The sequence below is a fragment of the Mercurialis annua genome, linkage group LG3, assembly GCF_937616625.2.
Source record: "Mercurialis annua linkage group LG3, ddMerAnnu1.2, whole genome shotgun sequence".
Taxonomy (NCBI): Eukaryota; Viridiplantae; Streptophyta; class Magnoliopsida; order Malpighiales; family Euphorbiaceae; genus Mercurialis; species Mercurialis annua.
This window is the reverse complement of record NC_065572.1, coordinates 69,920,736-69,942,458: the sequence shown is the minus strand read 5'-3', so window position 1 is coordinate 69,942,458 and position 21,723 is coordinate 69,920,736. Positions and strand designations below refer to the sequence as shown.

Sequence of the window (21,723 nt, the reverse complement as noted above, 5' to 3'; positions counted from 1 at the left end):
ATATATATATATATATATATATATATATATATATAATTTCGGTTAATTAGATCGTCTTGGTAAAATTCTTAAATTTCATACTGAAAAACTAATTAAACCAAACAAATTAAAATAACTAACCATAATCGAATTAAATTAGCCGAAAATCAAAGCAAATTAAAATTTCAGTTTATTCAGTTAATTTGCTAATAGTGTAAACAAGCCTAGATTATCCATGTTTAACCCAGATCCAGCCCATAACTTCAGAGAAAATCATAAACTTATAAGGATATGTTCGTCCTTTCATCAAAATAATGGTAGAAATAGAATTTTCGTTCAATTGTAAAAAACACGTATACTATTTATCTTCCGATTTTGACCTGGAGTTCATACACTTGCAAAATAACGTGTCTGAAACTTTCTTTATATTAGAAGAAGAACAACAAAAAAATCCAATTCTCTCTCAATTAAATCAAAAAAGAAAAATCAGATCTAGGGTTTCCCCTTGCAATTATCGACATGGATGCCTTAGATAACGTCTTCGATCCGCTCAGAGACTTCGCCAAGGACAGCGTTCGCCTCGTCAAGCGCTGCCATAAACCCGATCGTAAAGGTACACATCTCTCTCTATCTTATATAAGCTCGGATTTTACAGAATTGAGTTCCGATCTGACTTTTTATTTTGTTTTCCTGTGTAGAATTTACGAAGGTTGCGTTCCGTACTGCAATCGGGTTCGTGGTGATGGGATTTGTTGGATTTTTTGTGAAGCTTATCTTTATCCCTATTAACAACATCATCGTCGCTTCTTGAAACAGGTAATTTAATTTCCATCATCCTGTTCATGAAAATTCATGAGTTGATTCGTGATCATTAGATCTCGTTAGCAAGAGATAATGATATACTGCATGTTGATTAATGCATAATTGTACGTGCTTAGTTGCTTATAAAAGGCTGATTAAAGTTATGTAACAATTTTTTAAAATTATCAGTTATAAGGTGAAAAGTAAACTAGTAATCATCTTATTGATCTGTTTATTAATAGAAACACAAGTTTAAACTGTATACTAAATCCATAAGCTATTTCTTTCCTTTGTTAAATTATTAATTATTCGTATAAATTAAGAGTTTTGACTGTGACAAATAATGTTTATACTTTTGAATTTGAGTATAGAATTTAAGTAATGCTTATATAAATCAGGTTGCTAGCTAGATTGGAGATTTGAGAGGAATAAATTAACTCTAATAATGTATATTGAAATGTATATGCGGTGTGGCTGTATGATTTGAGGCCATCGTGAATTTAGTTTTAGGCATCGGATCTGGTAGAACATAATTGCTGTACATCAGTACATGTTTTTAAGTCGTGGATTTTCTTCATGTTTGGACTTTTTTTTTTTAACTTGAGAATCATGCTTAATGTTTTCTAAGAAAATAAAGGTGCAAAATAACCTTAAGTTGAATCACTAAGAACTCAACATGGTTTAAGTGAGAGTTAAAACTTCTACTTCTACTTTTCTATCATGAAACTTACTTTCATTGGTTTTGTTTTTCCTTCTCTCATTAGAAAGTGTAAGAAATTTGTTATGAATCTTGAACTCCTATATAGTAGTGAATCTGGCAGAATTTCCTACACTTTTGGGTTATAATTAACTAATCTGTTGAACGTAATGCTGTGGTAATTGGTTAGCTATTTGTTGGCTTCTCTCATGCAATTTTGAAGATTGTTTTCATTGAGATTTAGTCTCAAGATGTTGAAGTGAGATCATAAACTGATGTATGAATATACCTTTTTAAGTTTAAAATCGGATACATACAACACGTCTTTATGCTGGATTTGAACTTTGCTTTCTTTCAACTGCTTGTTACTTGAGCATAGAACCCCTTGGTAAATTTATTCTTTGTTTCCATTTGTTGAAATAGAAAGCAGAAACTGATTCACTTTCCATGTACACTTGCAGGCTTATGGATACAGGACTGGAAGGTGTTCAAACAGCTCAAGTCTTGAAAGAGGAATGCATAGCATTTAGCTCTTCTAGGTTTCTTTTTGATATGTATTGAATACTCGAGTAAACCAGGAAATTATAAATTTAAACTTTTGAAATTTGGCTTCGGCTTAGCTATTTTGATTGGTTTTGATATGCAACTACGATTTGCCTTTTTTTCCTTTTTCCCCTTGCAGATTGTTTTTCTGCCATATAAATCATTGGTAGCACCTTAAGATATAATCAGAGTTCTTTCATACATAGGCTGATTATATGTTTAAGAAGTCTTAAACACACGACCACTACCTTGAATGAGAATTCATGATCTTTATCACTCTTTTTACGGTACCATCCTCGTATGCTGGACCTGTAATGGCATTTGAAATGCCCTCTCGACTTTTATCGTGTATTTCTACAATTAATCTACCTCATAGGTGGTGTTTGGCTGTGAGATTTTTTAAGACCTCATCTGGGAAGTGGTACTTAAGTTTCTGAAATTATGTTTTTGTTCTCTAGAACCTTTTCTGTCGAACTTGTGGATTCTTTCGTAGATAATAGCTGAAAAAGGATCTGAAGGTAAGAGTGGTTTATAGCCATATATATGAGATATTATTGAGGAGAAGGATCATATATCAGCTGTAGCTGGAGCAGGAAGAGCTTGAGAAAAGAACACATGGGGTGTGATTTGTTCGAAAGGGAAAGCTGTATATTCAACGTCATACGCGGGTGTTGTTTGTCACATGTGTTAATATTTTATGAGCTCTCTAACTAGAGTTGTTTGTCTGATATATGACACAACAAAATTACAAGAATGAATCAACTTAAATATTACAAGGGGATAAGCATGCCCCTTCTTTGCCTGATGATGAGTCATTACGTTTCTACCCAGGATTAAGCAGAAAAAGTGTGATAAATCTAGCTTGCCTATTTTATATCAACATTTCAAATGTTCTTTTCAATATAATGTCTGTTACCGATCTTCTATTACCGCATTTTCTATGATATCTTGAATCCCTAAATCAAATAGCTCATCTCAGATTCGACACTTAGGTATACCATCGGTTTCCATTTTTCTTTTTCGTAACGTGGGAATGTGAACGGTTCGCTTTTTTTTTTTTCATTAGAAGCCTTTACATATCGTGGATGAACTCAAATAAACGATCATGTCATTCTAAACACTAAAATACTTTGTTTCTATATTGCTAATCACTTAAACCTGATTTTACTATTGAAATAGTTTACGGTCAATGTGCTTGAATTCTTTAAAGGGGAAAATCTAACTCTATAACAGGATACAACTTTTTACTGCTTACCATAATTGTTCTGTAATGTAACTAATTGTTAAACCAAATCCTCGTCCTAAACCTAAAATAGGACAAAACTGAGAGGCTAAATAAGTAATTTCAGTTTGGTCCCCCTTCGAAATTTTTTAAAGACATGAGAGCCACCAATTTCACTCCCTCTTCTGCTCCAAACTAACTACCTGTAAGTGACTCGGTTCTCACATTTCTCTGACTCAAACCATGGCGGCGGCTACATCTGCAGCCACCACCACCTCCATTCCCAAACCCTCCGCCTCACCCTCCTCCAGATCATCAATCTCTGTTTCCCGATTTACCCTTCCCTTTTCTCGAAACCCCGCCCCCCACCGTCCTCTCCACATCTCCAACGCAGTTCCCAAACCCACCACCGCTGTCCCTTCCTCCACCACCACCACCACCATTACCGCCATTCCTCCAAATCCCCGTTTTGCCCCTGATGAGCCTCGAAAAGGAGCTGACATCCTGGTCGAAGCACTCGAGCGCCAAGGTGTAACCGACGTGTTCGCATATCCAGGTGGCGCTTCCATGGAGATCCACCAAGCTTTGACACGCTCCCCAATTATCCGTAACGTCCTTCCCCGTCACGAGCAGGGCGGAATCTTCGCAGCCGAAGGCTACGCACGTGCCTCCGGAAACCCCGGTGTCTGTATCGCCACCTCAGGCCCCGGCGCCACCAATCTCGTCAGCGGCCTGGCCGATGCCCTTCTCGACAGTGTCCCCATTGTGGCTATTACCGGCCAAGTTCCTCGCAAAATGATTGGTACGGATGCATTTCAAGAAACGCCCATTGTTGAGGTAACTAGATCAATAACTAAGCATAATTATCTGGTTCTTGATGTTGATGATATTCCAAGAATTGTTAAGGAAGCGTTCTTTTTAGCTACTTCGGGTCGCCCTGGTCCGGTTTTAATTGATATTCCTAAAGATATTCAGCAACAATTAGCTGTTCCTAATTGGGATGTCCCTATAAAATTGCCTGGTTACATGTCTAGATTGCCTAAGAATCCCAATGAGTCTCATTTGGAACAGATTATTAGGTTAATTTCCGAGTCGAAGAAACCTGTTTTGTATGTTGGTGGTGGGTGTTTGAATTCGAGTGAGGAGTTGAGGAGGTTTGTTGAGTTGACTGGGATTCCGGTGGCTAGTACTTTGATGGGTCTTGGTGCTTTTCCCGTCGGGGATGAGTTGTCTTTAGGAATGCTTGGTATGCATGGAACTGTTTATGCTAATTATTCGGTTGATAAGAGTGATTTGTTGCTTGCATTTGGTGTGAGGTTTGATGATCGTGTTACTGGAAAACTTGAGGCTTTTGCTAGTCGAGCGAAGATTGTTCATATTGATATTGACTCTGCTGAGATTGGGAAGAATAAGCAGCCTCATGTGTCTGTTTGTGGTGATGTTAAGCTAGCTTTGCAAGGGATGAATAGTATTATGGAAAGTAAAGGTATTAAGAATTCGTTAGATTTTAGGGCGTGGAGAGAGGAGTTGAATGAACAGAAAGTTAAGTATCCTTTGAGTTTTAAGACTTTTGGTGAGGCAATTCCTCCTCAATATGCTATTCAAACTCTTGATGAATTGACCGACGGAAAGGCTATTATAAGTACTGGAGTTGGTCAGCATCAGATGTGGGCTGCTCAGTTTTATAAATACAAAAGGCCACGACAATGGTTGACTTCAGGGGGATTAGGAGCTATGGGTTTTGGATTACCTGCTGCTATCGGAGCTGCTGTCGCTAATCCTGGTGCAATTGTTGTTGACATTGATGGTGATGGAAGTTTTATCATGAATGTTCAGGAGTTGGCAACTATCCGTGTCGAGAATCTGCCTGTCAAAATAATGCTTTTGAATAATCAACATTTGGGAATGGTGATGCAATGGGAGGATCGGTTCTACAAGGCTAATAGAGCGCATACTTATTTAGGAGATCCCGCAAATGAAACTGAGATTTTCCCCAATATGTTGAAATTTGCTGAAGCTTGTGGAATACCAGCTGCTCGTGTATCAAGGATAGACGATCTTAGATCAGCAATCCAAGAAATGTTGGATACACCTGGACCTTACTTATTGGATGTGATTGTACCGCATCAAGAACACGTCCTGCCCATGATCCCAGCTGGTGGTGCTTTTAAAGATGTGATAACTGAGGGTGATGGAAGAATAAAGTATTGATCTTTCCTTCATGTATTAAGCCTTTTTATTTATGTAAGTCTTATGTGCAATTCCATGTCCAATGTTAAGTTGCAGGCTCTTAGCTTTCTTGCTAGTTTTTAGTGTTCTTTTCTTTCTTTGAACAGAACCTTATGTGATATGCTATGTTCTTTGTCAGCTTTGGTAATATGAGCAAGTAGTTTGTGTTTGGACTCAGGCTCTCGGAATCTTGTAATTGCTTTTAGGTAATAAACTCTGGTTTGTTTATGCTATTATAATTCTGCCATTTTTCGATGCATGATCAGTGCTTGCTGCCTGAGAAAATAGTCGATTTTGTGGCTTGTCCTATTGGTTTTAGATTGGTGTTTCTTAATATCAAGAATGAGTTTAATAAATTTAGCTGGAACTCAGGTGCGTAAAATTCAAACAGAATCTATAAATTTGAATTAGTTTGATTTAAAATAAATAAAATTTGATAACTCAAACTAGAAAATGTGAAAAATCAACTGAAGCAATTGTTTCATTATTTAGTTCAATTTGATTTTAAAAGTTTAAAATTTTAGCTCGGTTTAAATTGAATGCATACGTCTAGCTCGAACTGCAGAGCTTTGAGAACTCATAACACGATTGCAAATTTTACACCGTAATCCAATCAAAATCCATTTCTTGGAAACATTATTAAGTATGAGGTTATAATAAACCAAATTCAATCACTGAATTTTTGAGGAAAGAAAAGCAAAAGAACTCCAAGTTGCAGTAGCTTATACTAAACAAATATGCAGATATTCAATATTCACATACCGATTTTACCCTTCTCACTCATTGAAGTGAGGTTGAAGCATCAAAAGATTTCTTCCTAACAAGGAGACAAGTGATGCTTGAAGAATTAGCTTCAGGACTACACAAAACAAAATCAGGCCTGTATAGTGCAAGGTTCATCCTATCCTTCTCCATCACAAGCGCAGTCGCATCTAGAAGAACATGCCACGAGTTTCGATGAGCTTCGGAAACCCAGTGCATCGAGTAGCGAATCCCATCAACATCAGCCGGATAACAAAATAGCCCTTTCGGGCTGTTCTTGCACTTTCTCCTGAAATACTGGCTAAGCTGTGATCCTTTAATCCTCAAATCCAACCAAGCCTCCGGTGCCAAGATCACTTTCGATTCCTTGTAAGCCGCGAATTCCCGTACATAATCCATTTTTTCTGAAAGAACACTCATGTAGAAATTTCCTCTGAAGAACGGGTAACTTTCGCCTACTAACATCATTGCATCTTTGTAATTAGGAGTGAACAGAACCAGATAATCATCATCAGGTAATCCACAGTGCTTCAAAACTCTATTCTGAGCTTGAATTTCAGGTATTGAAATGAAACTCCCCGGAAAAGATGATTTCTTTGTGAGTATATCGAGCAACCTCGATGGTTCTAACTGTATTCTCTCCAAATCGGGGAAATTACTTCCGGGAGAAGGCAAAGAGGCCTCTCTGAAATTGTTCCTCGGCGATTTTTTCTTATCATCCGGTGTTGCTGCCTCTGGAATTTCTTCATTAATGCACAAAGTAGAAAGATCTATCTTTTCTCCGACGAGAAGACCAGCGTACTGGGGATACTTCGCTAAGACATACTGTTCGACGTATTGCATTTCTGTTGCTGTTATCGGACCGGACCATCGGAGATCAAGACCGCGGATTGTCGATATTGCTTCTGCTACAATATGTGCAGGAATTACAGTATGTGCCTTCTGTTTGCCGAATAAGAAAACAATCACAACTTCTGTTAGATTCTCTCTATAATTGGAGAAAATAGATTTTGAGATTTTACCTTGACAACCATGCTGCTTGGTCTGCCATCTTCGACTGAGGGTTTGGCTATAGATGCAAAAAGTGATTTCTTGGGCTATAAGTTAATTTGTCAAGAAATTGGTCAGAATCTGAAGTATGATGCTAAAATATGACATATTACTAACTAAACAAAAAGAAAATTACCTTCGATCCTTCCATTTTGGTTCCCATGGTGACTGTTGTCTGCTCTAAAACAGAGCTGATTGCTAAAGAAACGATGATCCGAGAGGAAATATAAAGGAATATATACTGAAACTTGTCATAAGGGAGTGAATATGTAGAGAAAATGAAGAAACGGGGAAGTTGGAGGATGAAATGGAGGCAAGTGTGAAGGGAAGACCAGGCCAAACTCTCAAGAAAATAACAATTCTTGTTGCAGAGTTGGATCTGAATTGAGTTTTTATTAAAGAAAGGCTAGCTGATAGTGACAACTATATATGTTATGTATCTGGGGATCATTGTTATTTGAATCCATGGTCTCGATGTACTCATATTGAGCTCACTATTCGTGTTAGCGTATTATAAATGTGCCGTGTCAAGCAGAAATAGGACTTCTTCAGTCCGGATTAAATATATTTGACTATTTAGTTCGTTTTTATTCTTCCATAGTCTCGATGTACGCGTTTTATTATACGTGTTAAAGTTTAAATACAAATACAACACATTTAATATAGTAATAGATTAATATGACACAAATTGCTTAATCAGTTCAATTAACATATTTATTTATGTGACTCATGAATTGTTATTTGAATTTGTAATTTGTATCCGTGGTACTATTATGTAATCATATGATCATCAGTGGGATTGGCAAGAATATGGAATAAACCTAGGTTTATACCACTAGTTTAGCTTACGTCCAATATGATAAAAGGAGGTTGAACTTTTAAATGAAAATGGCAAGAAAGTGTGCATTCATACACTATTTTATTTGATGAAAGATCAGCAAATGGAATTTAAATTAAACGAAAGTGACCGTTTAAGGTTTTCAAGACTATTTTAATTTGTGGTGCTAATTTAGAAATGATATTGTTGAAATGCCAACTTTAATTAGAAAGTGACTTGGTCACATAATTATAAATATATAAATATTGTAATTTGATACTTTTATATTTAATAACATCAAAAGGCTATAGTTTTCTTTAAATATTTAAATTGGGTTAAACACTATGAACAGTGCAGATTTATAATTTTACATAATGGAGTACATATATCTAATAAATTTCAAACATAAATACATGTAAATTTTGACTATATAATAATCAATAATACAATAAATATTTTATAATTATTCTTAATAAATTTTCATATTTTGCACTATCAAATAAAACTATTTAATGAAATTTCTCTTTCTTATTTATTTGAGTTCGTCCACAAAAAAGTCAACAAACAAAATATTAAAATATATAATGGATGAATTTATTTATAAATAAGTAAGACATGATTTAATTATTTATAAACTTAGTTTGATAAATGAGTTTAAAGCTCTTTTTTTTCCTTCACAAAATTGTTTTTAGTTATTTTAATTAACAATTTATGGAGTGCATATTAAAAAAAATCAAAATTTTTTATTTAGGTATTCTTTTTTTAAAATTTAAGAAAATTACAATGCTAAAAATGAGTTAAAAAACTTATTTAGTTAGTTTTTTTAAAATTTATAGCTTATAATACTAAAAATACATTTAAAAGATAAAACTAATTATTGTTTATTATAAATTTTGGAGTCTAATAGAAATGAAATTAGATAAATATTATATATATATATATATATATATATATATATATATATATATTTAAAAAAAAAACATGAGGTCGAAGAACCCCACAATCTGATTACAGCTACGCCTCTAACAATGAATGGTAAAATCCAAAAATTATAACTTATATTTACAAATTACAAGGGTTATATTTACAAAGGATGTTACAAATGGTATTATAATAGCCTTCAATTCTTCAAATAGTCTTCTTAAACAGCTTTCAATTTTTTACAAAGTCTTGAACCTCACCCTTGACCACTAGATCCAGAGGTCCAGCATTATAGCTTGATCAAACAGAATATCTATATAAAGTGATTATAATAGAAATTAATACATATTGTATCAAGTTAATTTAATGTAAATATAATAACTATTTATATTTAACATTATCAAATATCAAGTTTCCAGTTTCCAGTTTCCAGTTAAAATTATTTTTCATAGAATAGTATTAATTATTGTATTTTGCTAATATATAATATCTATTATATTTTAATTGAATATTAATTTTTTTTCAAATTATTTTTTATATAGGTCTAATTGTATTTTATAAAAATCAAATGTTTAATTTATTCTTTTTTAAAAAACTGAGGGTTTAATTTAGCCCATATTGTCCATATCAATGTCTTTTAATTGTCAAATCAGTGCATTTTAGTCCGGGTCACATATTTTATAATATCTGTCTTTGTAAAAATATGTAGATTCCTTATGGAGATTCCTTCAGAAAAAACTTACGTAGAGACAAAATTTCAAGAAAAATGTATACGATGACAACGTTACATTACCCTTAGTTTAAAATAATATATAAACTTGTTATTTTCATTACATGATTGAATAAAAATATACGGGAAGTTAACTTCATACTTACCTGCATCACTGTCAATTGAGGTCTGATAGCAGAAAAAGAATTCACTCTCACCGTTTTTTTAAATTGTCGATCTGGCCAAATATATTTGTATACAAATTACTTGACCTTTTAGAATTTTAAGATGATTTTAATAATCGTTTTTCAAATTTGTCCTTTCTAATAGATGACTTGATAATTCAATTTACAAAACTAAATAAATGACTATTAAGAATAAGTCTTCTAACTGAGAAATTTAGTATGATGTTTATGTACATCCTTGCAATAACTGCTCTAAGTCAATGTTCGGTTAAACCTTAATTTTTGTCTCAAGTCAATACTATGTTGTTCAACAATAGTTGTTGACGATATACTCAAAGTTGTGAGCTTTTGTTTTCGTGTTACTACTTTTTATGACGTTCTGGAGTATAATAAAATTTCACATAGGAAATAAATAAAGAACATAAAATCAATAAACTAATTACCTTAATTAATTGCCCATGTCTACCAGACATCTGGAGTCAAAACTGATTGAAAACAACCCTGCAACTTAAACATCACCCTTCTTCAGCTTCACTCAAATAACCAAACGACCCCAAAAAGGGCAGAATGACAGCTATCCGTCAACGAACCGACGTCCTACAAATTTCAAGACCCGAGTCGCCATCTACAGAAAAAGATTGAAAGAGCACCCCTGTCAGTCATATATTTTCAGAAATGATACACATAAGCATCATTGATTTGTAAAAATGGTAACCGTAACAATTAGGTAACAAGCTGACAGCTACCTGCAGGAAGAAGATAACACTTGAAACAAAAGCAAATTTGTGCTCATTCCTTCTTGCACACTCAAACTGACTAATAGTAAAGGAGAAAGCATCATAATAACACACTTCTTGTCATAGAAATCTCACCAATACCTTGTAACAGATGTGATCTTGCTATAGGAAAAGGCCAGGGACAAGAGAGGAAAAATGCCACCAGAATTGCCTCATTACTGTTCATTTTCAACTCCTCTGGTCAGGTTTTCCCCTCCAAGCTCACCTGAAACAGATCCCATTTCACCTGTCATCTGCAAATCTTTCAAAGGAAATAAAACTATGAAAATTCCCGGAAGAAAACTCATACCTCTGCTTGTTTTCATTTTATCAACCATCTCCATTCTTAGACTTCTTAGAATTGCTACCACTACAAATCCTTCTCATTCTCCGTTGCCTACGCTACCTCCAAATATGCAACCCGCATGTAGTTTCTCATCTCCAAAATGCAGCAATGTTTCATCAAATGTACCTAACAGCTCACTCGCTCAACAAAATACTTCCACCACTGCAACCGTCCTCACAAAAAAGGAATTTGAGCTTCTCTCTAATCTCGTTAAGCGCAAATCGCCCTGCAACCTTCTTTTTTTTGGACTGGAGGCTCAATACCTAAAGCTCTCATCAATAAATTCAGGCGGCATCACTGTCTTTCTAGAGGATGATCCTGACAAGATAAATTCAGTCAGAGCAAAAACTAACAGCACTCATATCTATAAGGTTGACTACCATGAACCTGCAAAAAAAGCTTATCAGCTGCTCAAACATGCAAGGAAAACTCGAGCTTGTGTTCCCAGATCAGCAAGGCTTCAAAATTCGACATGCAAACTTGCATTAAGACATTTACCTGAAGAAGTTTATAAGCAAAGATGGGATATAGTGGTGGTGGACGGACCAAGTGGACACTCACCAGAAGCCCCAGGCAGGATGGCTGCAATTTATACGGCTAGTGTGATAGCAAGAGCTGGAAACACAACAGAAGTACTGGTACATGATGTGGATCGAACAATTGAGAAGTGGTTTTCCTGGGAATTCCTATGCGAAGAGAACTTGGTTTCTTCCAAGGGTAATCTCTGGAATTTTAAGATCACAGGTAACCCAAATTCTACAAAATTTTGCATGCACAAAACAGCTTTCTTTGTCTAATAGCCTTTTTGCTAGTGTAATTGCACAGAGAATCAAATCCAATTATTTAATAAACATTTTTCAAGTCCCCAAATTCGACATGAAAGTCGTGTACGCAAATGTAGCAACATTTTCACTTGCTGGCTAGAAAGCCAATCAAGGGACAAGATCCACCCAGATCACTGCCACAAGTTAGAGACTAATTCCAAGTAACAAAGACATGAAGTATATGCGTAATCAAGTAAATATGCATAAGCCTTTTTTTATTTATCAAAAGCACATCGTTTACATATTAGTCATATGCAATTACCATTTCAAAAATTGTGCAGATTGTTGTATATCAAATTTTCCGATTAATGTGAGCCTAAATTGGGCATATGTCCCCACAAACTTATATGAAAAATATCTCGCCATATTGCATATAAACAGAGTTATCAGTTATAGCACGCGCCATTGCATATTGGTCTTACATCTGAATGGAGACGTATATTACCACCAATTTCACAGTATAAAAGAAAGTGATCATATTCAAATATACCAAAGAGAAGAAAGAAACCAATCAATCATTTATCTAAAATAAGGGACATGACATATACATTTCAGCATATTAAAAGAGTATCAGTAGCCAGAATTATCTAGCATTGTTATGATTACAACATAAAACCAAGAGCTCATTTACCATTTCTTCACTAATGATCGCCAAGTCTCATGGTCAACAGCAATCTTCCAAGACATTTGGTTAACAAATTTGAAATTGAAGGGAAGTTGCAGAAAAATACACATGTTAACCTCTGAAAATGTCCACCACCTGTACTAACATTGATCTGTATGCTAATCACCATAAGTCCTCAACCATCAATTGCTTGCATCCCTTCGCTACATTTTAGAGAAAGTAAAGTGTGTAAGGCTAAGAGCTTTCATCTAGATAAACTATGCATGAATATTGGTGCCTCTACCACATGCCAAAATATGGATTCATACAACCTTCTTATCCATGCTTACCATTTTTTTACTAATATAAGGCTGTATAGTAACAGGCACCTCAGATTGACTTTCTACTTTAGGTAATTTCATTTTGTCCTTCTCGAATTCTTTTCTAGATTCCTTTCTACTGCCTGATTGCCAAACTCTACCAAAATTGGGAAGCCAGTTAGTGTCATAATTACTCTTAACAATTTCCCCTCTCTTCTCCATCTCCATCTCAATCTTTCTTCTTTCTGCCCAAGCAGCTCCCACTCTGTTTGGATTTAACTTTTTCCCAGGCTTGTTAGAAAGGGAGGAAATACTAGATGAGACTGGTTTTAATTGAACATTTAGTTGATTTTCTTCACTGGCCTCCAGCCATGGAGGAGGTGCTCCAGTATGTACATTTCGTCCAGCTTTCTCTTGACTCAGAGCAGAAATTTGAGTGATATGCTGTGATCCTGACAAGATAATTGCAAGACAAGAGTTGTGTTCGATTAACCATGCCAATGTAACTTCAAAATTGATGCTTACATTCATTTTCATAATAGATTAGTTTTAAAAAGAGCACATGGGAAGAGGAGAAGATGATTACCCTTTGAGCTGCTCACTACATCAACCACTCCTTTGCCCTTGAAACCCTGGCAAGGCTATACCAAAGGTCAAAAACAAAAAGGGAACTTACTCCTAATTACCATATGTAGAATATACCATTTTTCTTGAAGTCCATTTAAACCATCAATCAAGACAAAAGAGAACATAAACAGCATATACAATTCATCAAGCATCTTAAAGAACAAAGATGTGGGAGAAAGGAAAAGCGTGTCTTATATTGTTTGTAAATGGAATGATATAAAAATACATGGCACATACAATTTCAAACCAAAATTCCAAAGGCATAGCGGCACAGCGCCTAAAACAAGTAATAGCTTGTAGTAGCCTAAAAAAATCCTGTACTTATATAAACAATGCTGAAGTGAACGAATAAGAGCATGACATCTCCCAAAATATCCATAAGGACTTAATCTCCATGTGAACGACTTAAGTAGCAATTTGCCCCTTCAACTTGTAAGCAATGGGCAATTAACACATAAATTAACTTCGTTGGCAAATCAATACACGAACTTGGTGATTATGAACAATTAGCCCATTTTGGCAAATTAACTTACAAATTAAGGGGGCAAATTGCCAATTTAAGAGACAATTAACTTACAAATTGAGGGGGCAAATTGCCCATAATCACCAAGTTTGAGTACTGTGGGCAAATTAATTTATGTGTTAATTGCCCATTGCTTACAAGTTTAGGTGGCATATTGCCACTTAAGTCCCATGTGAACGATCAAAATACTAGTACCAGGATCCTAACAGAAGTAGGTAATAAAGCAATAAACTGATGTAAAAGTCATCGGCATATGCTAAACAAGGATTCACATTACATAACCTTTAATGTACTTAACTGCGCATACAAAAACTGAAATGGAAGGAAAATAATCAAAGGTTTAGGTGCCTCGGCATCTGTAAAAAGCTAGAAGATCAACTAAAGCATACCAAAGCAAGGTAAAATCTCCGAGGCCACAATATCACCTTGTCAGGTATTATGTCTGACCAATGAGTGCTACTTATTGACGGAAAAAATAGTTCTAAGAGAAGTACAGGAACGTGTAGGCTAAAGACATTATTACTCATGTACAATGCAAGCTGCAGCTTACATTCTGAGAACCCAACTTTTAGTATCAAATAAATACGAAATGGATGGCAGCATACACATGGTGAAGAAATAGCTAAAAAATAATAAAATGTGAACACATAAAACACTTTTAATTCTAGCTTTCCAGAGAACAAGTAGAATCAATAAGAAAAGTTAACTGTTTTCCTCAGGAAACAAATTCTACAGATAAAGTGTGGGAAGCCCGAAGGCCCTAGCTGACCTGTCCATCAAGATCACCGGATGAGATTGTCTTCATATAAGGAAGAGGCTGTAGGGTATTCCAGTTAACTGCATTGTTTAAACGCATTAAACATACCAAGAGAAGAAGTACAGAGACTATTCTTGAGGAAAGAAGCTTAACATAAAGCAACAAAATATTTTATTGAACGAAAGAGTGTCAATAAACAAATTACCTGTATTTGTTAAACCATTTGAATTCCACAAACATGCACCATTTCTGGCATTCAAAGGCAAAGCAGAGAATGGATCATGTACAAATGGTCCGACATTTGCAACTGCTGAATGAGATATCTGATACTCATTTGTATAGTATTGTAAAGGCATAACACCATTTATAAAATTTGACTTATGTGGTTCAAAATTATTGTTTTCAAATTCATTAATATTTCTACAGTTTAGCTCATTTTGGATATCATTTGAAGGTCCAATTTCCAGCACACGAGATCCATCGCCAGATGATGCAGCTTCATTGTCCAACAATTTGCACTTCTTCTCCCACTGCAATACCAATATTAACCGCTAGTCAGTAAAACATTCCACACCTTTCAACTTTATGTTATCATATCCTCTACTCTTGCTCTCACTCCCCCTTCACTCACACATTTTAAACTAATATAATGCTACAAGCCTATGAGAAAATCATGATAGTATTTTGTTTCCCCTATCAAAGGATCATATTTAAACTACAGAGACGCAATTCTACCATAACTTAAAATCCATTTGAACTTTGCACGAAATGAAGACAAACACCATACCTTGTGTAAATCAGATTCCATAATTCGAAAAGTATCCACGCAATCCATCTTACCGCCATATTTCCACATAAAATGCTTCAAGTTCTTCCAATGATCATCGCTCGCCAGATGATTTATCGCATTAGCACTAGTTTTTCAAAGGCAAACAATAAAAACAAAAAACAAAACAAAAACAAAAGCATTACCACTTAAAAAACACAAAACAAATAAACCTAGTACACTTAAAAAAATACAGTCTCATTAACAGATATTTAATTCCTCTCAAAAATCACATTCTCCTAATAATTAAAATACAATTCTAAATTTACAGCTCAACTAAACCATGCACAGTTCAAGTTATCGTGATCAGTTAGACAAAAGCACTCACCAAGCGAAAGAGCTGCCTATTTCATTGACATCGGTGTCGCAGAAGACGCACCAGAAGCGATAGGTAGAAGAATGTTCGGGGCGGAGGAGGCTAGGGTTTTTTAGGAAGAACTTAACGTCTGCGAGCTTGTTCTGAAACCGAGATAGGTAAGCCGAGAGGAATTTCTTGTGCTTAGGAAAATACTTGTGCCGCTGTCCTTCGTCGTGATTATGTTTACACACCTTGCAAAACTCGAATTCTTTCACATCACCGTTCTGGTTCATGGCGTTAATTGTTCTCAATTTTAGTGCTAGGGATCAAATTTTGCTGAATTTGTGAATCATTTCAGTCTTCCGCTTGCTTGATTGGCAGTTTTCATTGAAGAGGAGACGGATGGTTTCATCAAACGACAGACTAATGGGAATGTTTTGTTGCGTTTAATCTAAGCGACAGTAGTGACATATGGTCTAACCATAATTACTAAAAGAACCCTGATATTTTTCTATTTACAATTTGTCCCATTTAGTTATAAAATTAGCAAATATGTCTCCACTATATAATTTAATTAACTAAAAGGGTCTTGCTATTTTCAGAGTAAAAATATACACGGCACAAAAAATAATAATTTTATCAGAATTAAAAAATGTTATTCTCTATTTGATAGGAACACCAATATGTAATATCCTAATATTTTAATTAATGAATAATTATTATTCATCTTATATTATTTGCTTTTCATAAATAATTTTATTTTCCTTTTATATAAATTAGAGGTCCAAGCCGATCGTGTGTGCTATACAAGTAGTTCATTTCTTTGCAATCGCCATAAGTCTTCATTTAACAAGATAAATATGGTGGCGTGGAGATTCAAACGTGAAATTTTCATATTTTTATATACTGGATATACCACATCATCTCCGATCGGTCTTCATCGCCTTTTTTATATCAATTGATGAATGAAAAAAATGAGAACAAAGAAAATATTTTCTTTAACAATTTAATGATTGAAATAAAGATAAAGCTGCATTATCTCATGAGTTAGCCGGTCAGTCCAGTAATGCAATAGTGTGATTTACATCTCCACATGGTGTCAATATAAGAGTTGGAGTCCCACCATGAAAACCAAGCCAACTATATAGTTTCTTTTCTATCCTAAAGTGATTTGCCTTTATTTTCTCCATCCAAAAATCTCTTATCTTAGATCTTTTTGTTCTTGTGTTCACCCTGAAAATTAGTGGAACATACTACTGTTTATAGCAGATTATATATATATATATATATAAAACAAGAAAGTGAAAATACATAATGTTATGGAGTAGTCACATGAAATGTTATGAACTCCACCATTTTGTGTCTCCTCCTAATTTTAGTAGTTGCTTATTACATCCTTCCAAATTTTAACTATAAATGATTGGCACTGTCCTTTTGTAAGCATCTTTCTTGTTAATGATCATCATTTGAAGGAGAGAAAAAGGGATAAATGCAAATTAAATTATAGTATATGTTATTGTGATTTGCAAATAAAATATAATTTTAAAATTTATTAAAATCAGTCACTAATTTTTATAATTTGACAAATTACAAAAATGTGTGTAACAGAATATACATTATACTGATAGTTACATCAATGTTTTTATGTGGATCTTTCAAAAATAAAAAATGACGACTGATTTTTCCAAATTTCCAAATTTATATTTTAATTACAAAACAAACTAAAGTTTATAGTATTTTTATAATTATCCTTTTAAAAAATAAACTTTATCAACACTATGCATCTCTTTCTAGTTTTATTTTATTGCCAAATAATAAACATCCAAAAATACATCGATGCATTTTACCGAAAGTGAAAAGAAATAAAAGAAATATGATTATACATATTCTAAATTGAATTAGTATTATTTTTACGTCTGATATTTCTTTACCCGGTCGAGCACTACCTTCAAACATCAACCCTAACAATTCTTAAATTTAATTTTTCTATATCACCCTTATTATCAATGGGACTTAAGATGAGGACACGTCAGTTTGAAGGAACAGTTAATGTAACTTGAGAGAAACATGGTATGGGGGACATATATAGACACTACACTAGTGTATGTAGAGTAACGGGGATATTGGTGACTGTTGTTGAAAATTCTGACATATCTCAAATTTGAAGAAGTTAGAAACACAGTATCAGTTGAATGATAAAATGCGGACAATCTGAAAAGACAAATGTTAAGGTTTTGTCATAATGACTCGTTCGATGGCTCAGCATAAAAACACTGTCCTACCAATTAACTTTATGGACGAGTTTTGAAATTATGCAGTTAGCTCTTTACTAATTTCTCCGACTGTATCCAAATAAAAGATACAAGACAAGACCCTCCATAATGCAAGTGGACATTTGTCGGAGTACGGTCTCTCTGATTAGTGTGATTATCGTTTAATTATGCGACTCAATTAGGATACATTGCTGCATCTAAATACTTTTTTTGTTAGTTTCCAGCCCCTAAAATATATTTTATGTTCAATGTTTGATTAATGGGAACTTAGAAGGAAAACACTCTGTTTTAAGATGTACTAATATTCTTGATTGAGATTTAAGTTTCTCTCTCTTTAAGCATATCAATAGGATGAATCAATATTAATCGAGTCAATTTTGAGTAATTTTTTTAGTAGTTTGTAAGTCGATTTGACTCGATTACTGGCAAGTTGACACAATTCAATTATATTTTATTGAGCAATACTGTTGAAATTTAGAGAGAGATTATTGGTTGTCCCTTTATTAATAAGAAAAAACTTTATTGCTTCTCATGATATATAACTTTATAGTTAGAAAATGCAGTTTTCAATTTCATGAAGGGCCTAATTTAATTGCCCCACCAGATTATGTCTTGACCTAAGCAAAGGAATCAAGTGAGGGACACACTGTGTGCATTATTAAAGGGCACCATTTGACAGATTAACTGTATGTGAGCTTTATATGTTTGGACTTTGGATGTTGCTCATGAATTACGTTAATGTCATTTAAAAGAAAGAAAAATTACGGAAGCGGTATCTAAACTTTTTAAAATCTATGATTTTAGTGCCTAAACTTTTTTATATTATAAAATATTAAGTATTTTATTCGCTTTTTGATTAATTATGTGCTAAAAGGAAAAAGATAATAGTATTGTGTACAACTAATTCAATTTTCTATGTTGAATTAAAAGGACAAAACCATAGCAACATATTTTAAATTTTAAATTTTTTAGCCTTATTAGTATTTTGATATTAAAAATGACTAAAAACACTTGTCCATAGGGTGTGAACATAATGCCCGGTTTAAACTCGAATTCGAGTGTGTTGCACTAATTCGAGCGTGACGCGAGTTCAATTGGAGAATAAAAATGATTATTAAAAAATACCATATTTATGCAGTTAATTTTTGTCACTACAAAATATATAATATAATCTTGTACCAAAAAAAATATATATAATATAATCAACCAATTTAATCTACACCTAAATTTAGTGGTATAAAGAGTCAATATAGTGAAAGATAAATTATATTTTAAGTATGTAAGATGATGGTGTAGACATGTTTATACTCACAATACTCTTTAATCAATACTCGAAATCGGCTCAAGATTTAAACTTGAATAACTGACACTCTAGTCCTGCTCGAATTTTACAAGTCGATCTCGAGTAACTCACGAATAGCTGAGCTTCTTTACACCTCTACTCATTTGATAAAAATTTTAAAAAATTAAAATACTAATTGAAAAGAAATCAAAGTATATATACAAAAATGGCATATTCATAAAAGGTGAGATGTCAATGTTATAAGTTTTCCTTTTTTAAAAACAATACTGAGAGACATTAATGTTGAAAAGAACTAGCTATGGCACTGTTTTCTTACAATGAGTGGTGATGCTTTAAATTGATGAGTTGATGCTATCTAAAAAATGGATGCTTAGTGTAAGATCGGAGACATGGATAGTGGGTGTTTGGTTTGTGATGAGCAAAAGTTGAATACAAGTAGAATGCAGCTATCATTTGAGTGTCCTGTTCTTCATGAATTTGCTTGCTTTTTGTTCTCATTCATTTGCTGTCTTGCTATCTATCAGACTCAAGTTTCTGATTAGCTTGACTCTCATTCCCACAGGCCATCGTCAGGTTTGACTCATCTGGGCCGCATTCCTTGTTCCATCTCTCAATTTCATGAAGGAAAAATAAAAGAAATTAAGCATAAAAATGATGATTTTTTTGTCCAGGGAAATAAAATAGACATAAGAATAATAGGGTATAATTGCAAAAATAATCACAAATTTTAGGGTCTTTTTGTAATTTCACGCAAACAAAATTAGTCAACAATTTTCATTTCATGACAAATTGAAACAATAAGCTAATTTTTGTTGGTATTTTTTGACGAAAAATATTTTGGTACTTCAATTTGTCGATGACTGATTTGTTAAATTTTAAATTTTATATTGTCATTACAAACGCGGTAAAGTTCAGCATTTGACCCTAATAATAATCATTTTCTTCTTGCTAATTGGCAATTTTCTTGCTTGAATAATAGTAGTTTTTAGCTGAGTTTTTGCTTGACATAGTTGTTGTGGCCTGTGGACGATGAATTATTAAAATTCATATTTTTCCCTTTCTCTCTTTAGTTTCTGATTAAATCACTGAAAATAACACATTTAGAGATTAATTGTACAGATGGATGTAAACTAGTCTGAAAATTAATGACTAAGTACCAATTTAATCACTAAACTTACATACAATGGACAATTAATACTGAATTTGATTTTTTTATCAGTTAGTCTTTAATATTTATCAATTGGGCCAAACATATCAATTTTGAAAATAACGGTGTGCTAATTGGGTTAATTGATCAAAATTTGGACTAATCGATAAAAACTGACAAAGTCAAGAAACTAATTGCTAAAAAATTAATTACTTGCCTATGAACTAAAACCTGACGTGGGTGTTTCCAAAGGTTAACATATTATAACCAGATAATGAAAGTTTAATTAGTGTATCAAATACGTTGATAGTTAGCTTCTGATATAATTTAATTAGGCTAATAATTTGGGTTAATTAATTCAAATAAGGTTCAGCAGTCTTGTAGTATAACTTTACAGTTGATTATTGTTTGTTGACAGATATGGCAGTCACATTAACATTCACTGCCGACTAAAAAAAGCATATCACGAAGTATGCATTCACATTCATAATTTGTTTTATATATATACCAGAATCATATAAAGTCTTAAAATTTTAATTATTAATTTAAATATTCTGATGATAAAAAAAATCTAGATATTCTGGCATGAAAAAAGTTAAATAAATAACATCGAGTGTCTACTTTTGGCCCCCTCCAATAAATCAAAATAAAATTGACAATTCATATTAGTTTTTGATTCAAGTCGTGATTAGTTTTATAATTCTACAAACATACTGACTTTTCAATTATTTGTTTCTTTTTAGAATGTAGGGAAAATGAGCTTATCCTTGCTGGTTATTTTACATAGAGGTTGGATATGATTTGGTTCAGTTTAATTTGATTAGGTCTGGTTAATTCATAAAAATTTTAGATCAAACTGTATTTTAGAAGATACACTAAAAACCAAAACACGCTAAAATTTTAGTTTAATTAACCAATTTATTTATATAACTTAATTATGATATTACTTATACACATATATATTAATAAAATAAAATTATACAATTTTAAAATTTGGATTTTTTAGTCGATTTGATAATTCGATAATAAAATCAAAAAAATCAAAAAATTATTCATATCCAAACAATTCTTTTAGCCATTTGAATAAAACAGTAATTTGTATTACTGGTTTGGTTCTAATTTTGCTCAACCTACTTTTACATGATGGGCATGACAACAATAAGTTGATATTGATTTGTCAACTT

At 33.4% G+C, this 21,723-nt stretch overlaps 5 protein-coding genes across 9 annotated transcripts; 3 read left to right on the top strand and 2 right to left on the bottom strand.

Annotated features, from left to right (window-relative positions):
* Positions 1-365: 365 nt before the first annotated feature.
* LOC126675344 (protein transport protein Sec61 subunit gamma-1) lies at positions 366-2,123 on the top strand. Its single transcript, XM_050369975.2, has 3 exons — positions 366-592; positions 678-795; positions 1,939-2,123. The coding sequence occupies exons 1-2, from the start codon at positions 499-501 to the stop codon at positions 788-790; spliced, it is 207 nt and encodes a 68-aa protein (XP_050225932.1). The 5' UTR covers positions 366-498; the 3' UTR covers positions 791-795; positions 1,939-2,123.
* Positions 2,124-3,411: 1,288 nt separating this feature from the next.
* LOC126675342 (acetolactate synthase, chloroplastic) lies at positions 3,412-5,704 on the top strand. Its single transcript, XM_050369973.2, has one exon. It carries the CDS (start codon positions 3,486-3,488, stop codon positions 5,451-5,453), a length of 1,968 nt encoding a protein of 655 aa, XP_050225930.1. The 5' UTR covers positions 3,412-3,485; the 3' UTR covers positions 5,454-5,704.
* Positions 5,705-6,066: 362 nt separating this feature from the next.
* LOC126675343 (uncharacterized) lies at positions 6,067-7,773 on the bottom strand. The gene is made up of 3 exons (XM_050369974.2): positions 7,420-7,773; positions 7,256-7,330; positions 6,067-7,175 (listed from the first exon to the last, which is right to left on the bottom strand). The coding sequence occupies exons 1-3, from the start codon at positions 7,444-7,446 to the stop codon at positions 6,252-6,254; spliced, it is 1,026 nt and encodes a 341-aa protein (XP_050225931.1). The 5' UTR covers positions 7,447-7,773; the 3' UTR covers positions 6,067-6,251.
* Positions 7,774-9,136: 1,363 nt separating this feature from the next.
* On the bottom strand, positions 9,137-16,256 carry LOC126673694 (TITAN-like protein). 5 transcript variants are annotated; one of them, XM_050367925.2, is made up of 12 exons: positions 15,847-16,256; positions 15,480-15,606; positions 14,898-15,222; positions 14,705-14,772; positions 13,372-13,426; positions 12,816-13,237; positions 11,599-12,689; positions 11,425-11,495; positions 11,002-11,355; positions 10,359-10,917; positions 9,898-9,968; positions 9,137-9,334 (listed from the first exon to the last, which is right to left on the bottom strand). In XM_050367925.2, the coding sequence occupies exons 1-7, from the start codon at positions 16,107-16,109 to the stop codon at positions 12,669-12,671; spliced, it is 1,281 nt and encodes a 426-aa protein (XP_050223882.1). In that variant the 5' UTR covers positions 16,110-16,256; the 3' UTR covers positions 9,137-9,334; positions 9,898-9,968; positions 10,359-10,917; positions 11,002-11,355; positions 11,425-11,495; positions 11,599-12,668. The 5 variants fall into 5 exon arrangements, with proteins under 5 accessions (XP_050223882.1, XP_055961118.1, XP_050223883.1 ...); XM_056105143.1 differs by having other exon boundaries at positions 9,898-10,917; XM_050367926.2 differs by lacking the exon at positions 9,898-9,968.
* LOC126673695 (glucuronoxylan 4-O-methyltransferase 1) lies at positions 10,848-11,890 on the top strand. Its single transcript, XM_050367929.1, has one exon. The coding sequence runs from the start codon at positions 10,848-10,850 to the stop codon at positions 11,832-11,834; it is 987 nt and encodes a 328-aa protein (XP_050223886.1). The 3' UTR covers positions 11,835-11,890.
* Positions 16,257-21,723: the final 5,467 nt, after the last annotated feature.